At 43.1% G+C, this 9,110-nt stretch overlaps 1 protein-coding gene across 1 annotated transcript; it reads right to left on the bottom strand.

The window, feature by feature from the left end:
• Positions 1-1,296: 1,296 nt before the first annotated feature.
• TEX52 (testis expressed 52) lies at positions 1,297-5,855 on the bottom strand. The gene is made up of 2 exons (XM_054999013.1): positions 5,338-5,855; positions 1,297-1,534 (listed from the first exon to the last, which is right to left on the bottom strand). Exons 1-2 carry the CDS (start codon positions 5,853-5,855, stop codon positions 1,297-1,299), a joined length of 756 nt encoding a protein of 251 aa, XP_054854988.1.
• Between the last annotated feature and the right edge of the window lie 3,255 nt (positions 5,856-9,110).

Here is a 9,110-nt window from a genome sequence, read left to right as displayed (position 1 = left end):
GCACCTGAGCAGCCTTACTCTCTACCCCAGGAAGAGCTCTAGCCCCTCCTGTGATCCTGTTGCTGTGCCAAGGAGGTTAGAAGGGGGGGGGGACGGGGTCTTGCCCTGTGAATGAAGATGGGGTGTGTGAAGGATCTCTTGGATCGCCACCATTATGGGACAGACATCTCTGGAGGGCAGGACAGTGTCTATCCTTTCTACCTTTAGAAAGTTGCATAAAGAAGTGCCTTCTAAGGAGCCTTTCATTAAACTGCTTAGTTGATAGCTAAAGTTAATGTTTTTGACAAGAGTACATTTTCCTTGTGATGTATGATATTTTAGGGTATTTTACTGAGCGTTGACTTAGGCGGCCTTGGGCCCTCTTGTGGGAGAGGGCAGGGAAGAGAGGCCAAAATGTTTTAATTAATAAATAAAATTATATTACTGAACGGGAAAAAACATCAAGCACTTGCCCAATCTTGCAATATTCCACCAACTCCTCTGAGAGATGCCTTTTGGCAAACAGAATCTGTCTTCGTGCGCAGAGGACAGGGAGACCCCAAGCACCCTCCAGAGTGCTTTCCTTCACAGGCATCCTGCATGTCGTATGGCAGGGCTTTCCAACAGCACCCTTTCCATAGCCATTATGCTAAAATTTGAACTCTTGTGCTGAGCATTCCTCGAAGACTGAACACTGAAGAGAATGCAATTATCTCCTCTTCAGAAGGGAGATGCAAGATAACTTAGCATTTAAAACTGCTGAGTGGTGGCAACACTCAAGGAAATGTGTATTATCTCATTTTTGGTAATATAATGGAAATGGAGACCAGCCCTGGAGACAAACTGCTCATTATGCAAATGTACTGTAAGGATTAGCTGACATCAGTCAGATCCACAAAGAACAAACAGGTCTCACCCACAACCCTCTCCACTCCTAGCTAGAGTCAACAAAATCGCATCCAGTTGCTTCAAGCGGTTCTCATGGACCAAAGCCCTTGAGTGACAGTAGATGTTTCCAGACCATTTCTTTTCATCTCTTTAAATATGACGGTCTGCAAGCTCTACTGAGCTCCCTTCATTTGGGCTAGATTCTGGATTTAAAAAAGCATTCCATGTCATTGTGTTGAAAGATGAAGAGGCATTTCTCTCCAACGGCCACAGATTTGGGGATACTTATAAGTGGGCAAAGTGTGTACACAGTTTCTGCAATAGTCCAGGGGTTACTGACTATTCCACAGCGACCATGTACTCTTCCTTCATTTAAAATGAACCTCTCCAGTGATGCCCTGAATTTCAGTTTTGTCCTTTTGCCTGTATTTAGTTGACGGGTGTACAGGGCCGGATTTTGCTCCCAGAAAGGGCCAGTCGCTGGTATTTCTCCACCACCTTCTGGTAAATCGGACTGCTGTTCTTCAGGGCAAACTTGACAGCTGCCTCCTCGTAATGAGGTTCCAGACTTGGACATGGATAGTCCCAGCAGTCCCTAGGAGAAGGCATGACAGGTTCTGGTTCGCAACGTGAGGCTGGGCTTTTCTCTGAAAGAGGATGCTTGTGGCTGTTGAAAAGAAAGGCCATCACAGCAACAATAATGAAGAACAGTAACAATGCTTGGCATCTATGTAGTGCATCCAAACATTTAATAATAATAACATTCGATTTATATACTGCCCTTCAGGACAACTGAATGCCCACTCAGAGAGGTTTACAAAGCATTTCAAAGCACTCCACATGTATTACCTCAGTAATCGTTTCATTTCATTTTTACTTTATTTTATTTTACTTCATTTTGAGAGCTGCTTTGGGATAGTGGTTAAGTGGTTGGGCTGCTGGTTTGAATCCCACTACTGCCATGAGTTCAGTAGGTAGCCTTGGGTAAGCCAGTCCTCTCAGCCTCAGCTCCCCAGTTGTATTGTGGGGATTATAATAATATTGACTTTGTTTACCACTCTGAGCAGGGTACTAATCTGTTTTGAAGATTGGTATATAAGGGCAATTATTATTATGTGCCTTTCTCCCCAGTGGGGACCCAAAGGGGCTTACATCATTCTCCTCTCCTCCATTTCATCCTCTCAACAACCCTGTGAGGTAGGCTGAGAGGGTGTGACTGGCCCAAGATCACCCAGCAGGCTTCCACTGCAGAGTGGGGATTCAGACCTGGGCTTCACAGATCCTAGTCCAACACTTTACCCACTACACTAAGCCAGCAATGTAAGGTCAACTTCTAATGTCATCACACTACAGATAGGACAGAGTCTGAAAGAATTATACATTATGCTTAAAGTCATCCACTCTATTATGACTAAAGGGATATTTGAGCCAGGGGCTTGTGGAGTACAGACCAACCTGGCTACCTACCTGAAACCTTCTCCATGAATGTCCTTCAACCATGAATGGAAACTCTGCCATGCAAGTCCATGACAGCTTCATAAACTAGTCCAATAGCACCTTAAAGACCAACAAGATTTCCTGTGTATAAGCTTTCAAGAGTTAAAGCTCCCTTCATCAGATACAAGTAGGAATGGATATCCCTGCACCGTTACATCTAAGAAGATGGGAGAAGTCAGGATGCAACTGTATAATGTAATCAGCTTGATTTGAGCATGGGAGAAATGCTTGAGAGTACAATATACAGAAAAGTAACATGCAGTGAAATAAGAATCCTCGGCCAGCCCGGGGTGGGGAGTCCATTGTTTTGAACCTGACCTTGAGTTCCTTCACAACGCTCATGTTCTGGAAACCTTTTGGCCTTTAAGGTGCGGCTGGACTGAATATTGCTTTCCTAATAGTAAAAACACCTCCACAATGGTTCAATGGAAACCAATACCTTGGAACGGGGTGTCAGTTCTTCCTTGCCAGATGTTTTCAAATAAATGCTTCCTGACTTTCTTTTTTTATTTCAGTGTTGCAGCCTACAAAAATCTTTTCCTCCAAAGGTCCAGCCTAGGATCTATGGAGGTGGGTGAATAACAGGAATGTCGTAGTACCAGAGGACTCAAAATTATTTTGCCATCTCCTTTGGTTCTGGAAGTGCATCAGATTGCAACCACATGACATTAAGCAGGATACTGAGTTGGGCTCTTGCAGTGGTAGCAGGAGAAACAAATGTCACAAGAGACTGAAGGCAGAGAGATAAGGGGGCTTCTTTATGGTTTTCCCCATCAGTTCTGGCCTCATACTGCTGTTTATCCCATGATTTCCACACACATTTTTTGCCTTGAGTTTTTGTTTCTGTTTGTTTGTTTTATTCTTGTTTTATTTGCAGTCCTTTTGAAACCACTTTTACCCCAATCTTTTTCTGGAAGCTGATTTTAGTTGGTTTTTCCCTCCTATTTAGTGTTTCTTTCTGGGATTTTTTGGCCCACTCTCTTCCCCCTCCAAACCATTTCTTGACATTCATTGATGTTTTTGATGTTCATCATTCTCAAACCTCTCCTTTCCCCACTTTCCCTTCCCCACTCCTGTTTTTGTTTCTAGTCTTTTTTAAAATCATCAATTTCATATTGAGATATTGACCTACCGTTGAAATAATAGGAACAGTACGTTTTCTAAATTCCCGGCTTTCATTTTTTTTTAAAAAAGTAAGTATTTAGCCCATTCCATTGTAGAGATATGCCTTTTTGCTAATATCTCCTCAAGAAAAGGGGCCAAAGGCCAGAAAGAAAGAAAGAAAGAAAGAAAGAAAGAAAGAAAGAAAGAAAGAAAGAAAGAAAGAAAGAAAGAAAGAAAGAAAGAAAGAAAGAAAGAAAGAAAAAGAAAACTGGGAATTCAGTCAATCTGCTGCACCTATTATTACAATGGCAGGTTGATATATCAAGATTAAATTGATGATTTTTTTAAAAAATTGCAAAAGCTCTAGTATACCAGGGGAGGAGGGGTAGTGGCCATTTCTGGTTCCAGAAAATGCAGCATAGTTTGAAAAGCACGTTGCTGCTGCACTTGCTGCTCCCAACAGAAGTCAGGTTGTCCCCCAGTGCTGGCCTCTGCCTTCTGCTTCTGTGTCAGCCCTGCAGGCTTCTCTGATTTGAACCATGGGGGAGGGAATGCCTTAGGTATGGGTGGTGCTGCTGCTCCCCTTTTAGGTTTCTCTGTGCAAAGACTGGCAGTGTACTTATTTGCTATCATTAAAAAGGTGAGCCTGATATCAATATACCGATATAAGGTAAAGGTAGTCCCCTGTGCAAGCACTGAGTCATTACTGACCCATGGGGCGGATGTAGCAACAAGATGTTTTCTTGGCAGACTTTTGTTATGGGGTGGTTTGCCATTGCCTTCCCCACTCATTTACATTTTACCCCCAGGAAACTGGGTACTTGTTTTACCGACCTTGGATGGATGGAAGGCTGAGTCAACCTTGATCTGGCTACCTGAACCTGGCTTCCGCCGGGATAAAACTCAGGTCGTGAGCAGAGCTTGGGCTGCAGTACTGCAGTTTAGCACTCTGTGCCACAGGGCTCCTATATAAGCATGTGCAAGCATGTAAGCATGTGCAAAAAGTAAAAGGTGGGTGGTGGTGTTGCTGTGATGCCATCAATGATGGTACCACCCTCGCTTGAAAATCCTGATTATTTAAGGCATGTGAGGAAGAAAATAAACATCTCTTTAACTGTAAAAATGCAAAGGGTAGGGAGACATGTAGAAGAACCATACCAAAACCGTTTTCAGAGCTTCTAGATCAATGGCTATGAAAATCAGGAAAAAGTCAAGTGTGGAGAAAAGCCGAAGGAGGAGTGCAGCTGCAGAGAATTTTAAGATAATGGCAAGGACTTTGTGCTCTATGTGGGAGAGGAGACGAAACGACGGTAGGGGTTTTAAGGTTAGGGATATTACATAGCTTGAATTCGAAGAGATAGGAATGATTTTTCTCACAGAGGTGAGCAGGTTTTTGCCTAACAAAGTAGAAGTTTACCATCATTTAGGAAGGAAATGATCAGAGCAGGAAGGAGAGTACTAGCCATGAGGATACAAAAAAGGTTGCCATGTCCTAAGTCCTCAAAACTCAAGAAAGCCCAATCTATTTTGGCGTTTGAGGTAAAATATTCAAATGGTGCCTCCCCTAGTGGTAGAAATAAACTTAATAAGTGACCCTCTGATACCTTTGAATGAAAAACCCAAACCTCCTTTGTGGGGCAGGATGTCTCACCCTGCCTAATGGCAGAAGCAGAGCTACCACCCACATCTTGGTCATATGACCTGAAATTTTGTCTCCTTGCTTAAGGTGGCTAGTTTACGAGGGAAACCATGTGGCCACTGAGGTGTCACCCCCAGTCAAACAGCAATCACATGGTCGATCGAGGCTACATCTCAGTCACATCCTCGTCTATTGTGTGAGAAGGCCTTGAGAAGAGAAAGACCTCTTACCGCTTGAATCCTTTGGGAGGCATAATTTTTCCTGCAGAGTCTAGGGGAGGAGCTCGGCATTCACTCCTCAATTTGAGTTGCTCGCACTGCGTCATTTCTTTCTTTGTTTGGGCCAGAACTCTTTCTTTCTGCCTCCGATTCACAAACAAGGCTTCCCCTTGGATGAACTTAATGTAGGTATTTCCATCCAAGTATGACGGAGGTGGGACTGGTGGCTCTGCCATGGCTTTGTCCCTGGGAGTTGTGATCCATCGCCATGTATTGCTGTCAAAAGGCTTATCGGGTCTTGGCCGATAGATTGGCGGCAATCTCCCGACATCTAGCCATGTATGGTAACCCCACACATGCCAGCAGTCACTCTCTTCTACAGGACAGCGTATTTTCTGGTTAACCTTGACTTTTGCATCTGTGTGAGGTGGTCTTTCAATGGCTAGTTTATGGTAGGGTCTTGGAGAAAATCCAGGCCATGCAATAGATTTATCCTCATGCAGGAAGTGCCTCTCTTTCCATGTGGTCATTTTGGAAAGAAATCCAGAGAATCCTAGATGGAGAGGAAAGGAGATTGCAAGTATGAGTCTCCCCAGTAGCGGGAAGTCCTTCCTGCTATACTGTCAACATGTTGAGGAACAGCAAGTATGACAAATGCTGGCCTTAATGTGTCCCAATGTGTCTCCCCACTCATCTTTAAATGTCCCTTAATGCTGCTCTACTTAATAGCTTTCCAGTTTAAACAAATTGAAACCTCAAAGTAAGTGCAAAGTGTGTTTTCAGCAGCAGCAATGGAAAGGCTCATTTTGTGCTGAACTGACCAATCAGAGTTGAAAACCACGTTTTCACTACCTATCCCAATCAGCATCCCATTTGCAATAGAAGCATTTCCTAAGGGCCTGTGCTTAGCAGCCTTTCCAAAGTCACACGATTTCCTTTCTCCTCCAAGCAAAGCGAGTGACTCCTTTTCTACACAAAGGGTCACTACATTTTTTTTTAAATCCCCTCAGGGGTAGGAGCATGGATCCCTCTGGAAAAGCTCTGTTCTTGTTTTACATATGCGCTACATACTCATGCTTGGTGCTTTTTTTCTGAGAAAAGAGGTGGCGGAACTCAGTGGGTTGCCCTTGGAGAAAATGGCCACCAGCCATGTGACCATTTTCAAGAGGTCCGGAACTCCGTTCCACTGCATTCCAGCTGAAAAAAAGCCCTGCTCATGCTCTGGGTGTGTGTGTGGGGAGGGGGGGTGTTCAGTGGTGCTTGGTGTGCAGAAAGTCCCAAACTCACAACAGTCTCTGAGCACTTGCAGTGGTTCAACTGGAAGAGTTTGAAAATGGGTTACATTCATTTTCTTCCTATGGGAGAGCCTCATAAAAGCACGTTCCATTTTTACAACTCCCTACCTGGTTTTTGCGCTACATCAGTGTTACCCAAATGAGGTCTCGTTGTGAGGTGGGGGGAATTACCAACAAGGAGAAGCTTGCAAGAGGAGGGGTACTTTAGGGATCTTTTATTCTGTGTATACGGGGATTGTCCCAGCTGGAGAACTCTTTTCAATAAACAGATGGATACTCAACCAAAATAGGTTTATTTAAAATAACAAAGATCAATTGCACACAAAACACACAGCACACACAACATACACACAATGCTAAAGTTGGATAGAGTTTGAAGATTTGGGTGATATTTACCTATCCAGATGTCTGAGAGAGAAAAGCAGCGTTAAGTAGCCTGTGCTTCAAGGCAGAAGAGACTCAGACAGAGGTTCAAGAATGGAATGCTGGATTCAAGCATGTACACCCTTTGGGGTGAGGGGCAGTCCATTTTATACTGTGGATCCTACCTTGTTCCCACTGTGGGACAATAAGCCAGTAAACCGTCTCCAGGATGTAATGAAGAATTAGGAAGGTTTGATTAAGTCTTCCCAGGCAGCACTGAAGTTATCAAGCTATATGACTGATGATCTGCAAAGTGGATGGGTGTGGCTATCAGCTCCTTAAATCGCCTAATAATAGGAAAGTGGTTAAGGTGAGCTCACTGGGGTGGGATGCGTTGATTAATTCAGGAACATCAGGAAGACTCTATTGTATCAGCACACCTCCAAGGTGAGGAAGGGGATCGAGTTGGCCTCACCTGTTTCTCCCCATGTTTGCACATTTCATCTCCCATGTGGGATCTGGCTTGCCTGCTTGGACAGCAGCTTCCATTTTGTCTTTCTGTTTGGGCAGTGGCTTCCATGTTTTCTGCCTGCTTGGGCAGTAGTTTTAATGCGGGAAGCATATTTAGAGAAGGAGGTTTATGGCACATCCATAGCCACATGCCTTCTAATATTATGGGGGTGGTTATGGCCACTTACAACAGTTTAGATAAAACTAGTCCTGGGCTGCACCCACAAATAACTGCACATTGCAATATCTTTGGGATAGTAAACATTTGCAACTGAATTGGCTTGTCCACACAGGAAGATCTAGTTGTGAATCATTGCTAGAACACAACAATAGCACAATACCCAATGATGTGTGAATGCACACACCACTGACTTACCTCTTATTGTCACAGTTTACCAGCAGACATTCTCCAGGTATCTCTTTAGCCTATATTAAGTCCTGCAATAGGGAAAATTTTCAGCCTTTTCTCCTGGAATTTGGCAAGTTTACAGTACTCACAGCATGGCAGGCGGTGTGTCCATAAAGCTACTCTGCTCCTGCAGTTCTCTACTGCCACCTTCATTCTCCCAGCATGCTCAGAGCAGCCATCCTCATCAGCACCATCTCAGTTCCACCTGAAACACAGACAGGGCATGTGAAATAACGTGCCTTTAGGTTACAACAGGAACTTCCCACCACATAACTCTCCTAATACTGGGCCAATTTGCACAAGACCAGGAAAAGCATGAACTATGAAATAAGCCTGAATTTTTGCCTCAAGTCAAACCAACAACAAAAAAGCAAAAGTACAAAAATCAAAAGCTTGTTTTTAATGGCTTGTTTTATGTTTAAACTGATAATTGATTATGGCTTACAGTGTTTTTATTTGTAAGCTGCCCTGAGCAGGACTGGAGTGTTGGCATAAAAGTTTTTGAAACAAATAGGTTGCCAGCTCTGAAAGAGTTTTTTTAAAAAAAACCTGTTGTAACTAGCTGCTTTAAACAGATTTTTCTGAAAGCAATGAGGTTTTTTCTTCCTCAGTGCCACATTCCAAGGAAAATTGCCTAGATTTAATGAAGAATAGATTTTATAGGCATTATTATGAAGAATAGATTGTATAGGCATTATAATGTTATAATGTGGCATCATGCCTGTGGTTTAACTTATTAAGGCAGTCTGTCTTTTTGTATGTAAAGAAGTTGTGGATGAAGAAAGTCACTCTGGTACTCTACTGGCCATTCCATTCCACGGAAGTGTTTTTTTCTGAGCAAACAGTTTCCATTACAAACTCATGTTGATTTTATCATGAACAGCCATAATTTCCTCCAAAGAATTCTGAAAATTATAGTTAGATGATGCTGCTGGCTAGTCTCATAATGCTACAGTGCTCTGAGAAGGGATGACTATGAAATCAGTTTAATTCTGTGGTATAATTTTGATCGAATAGTTCAGTTCTCCTCAGAAAGAAGGTCTGTACAAAGAACAAATATGCCTATAAAACATGACAGTGGTCTTCTCAAAATATTCACATAGGAGTAAAGAAAAGGAACAACTTATGTTGTTCTATTGAAAAACCAGAAGGGACTACTTGCCTGTATCTGTGGGCTTTTTTCTCCCCGGTCTTGACTCTATTCCTCA

Source organism: Eublepharis macularius, chromosome 15 (assembly GCF_028583425.1).
Source record: "Eublepharis macularius isolate TG4126 chromosome 15, MPM_Emac_v1.0, whole genome shotgun sequence".
Classification (NCBI taxonomy): Eukaryota; Metazoa; Chordata; class Lepidosauria; order Squamata; family Eublepharidae; genus Eublepharis; species Eublepharis macularius.
The sequence above is the reverse complement of the archived record's forward strand: the minus strand, read 5'-3'. Positions and strand labels throughout refer to the sequence as shown.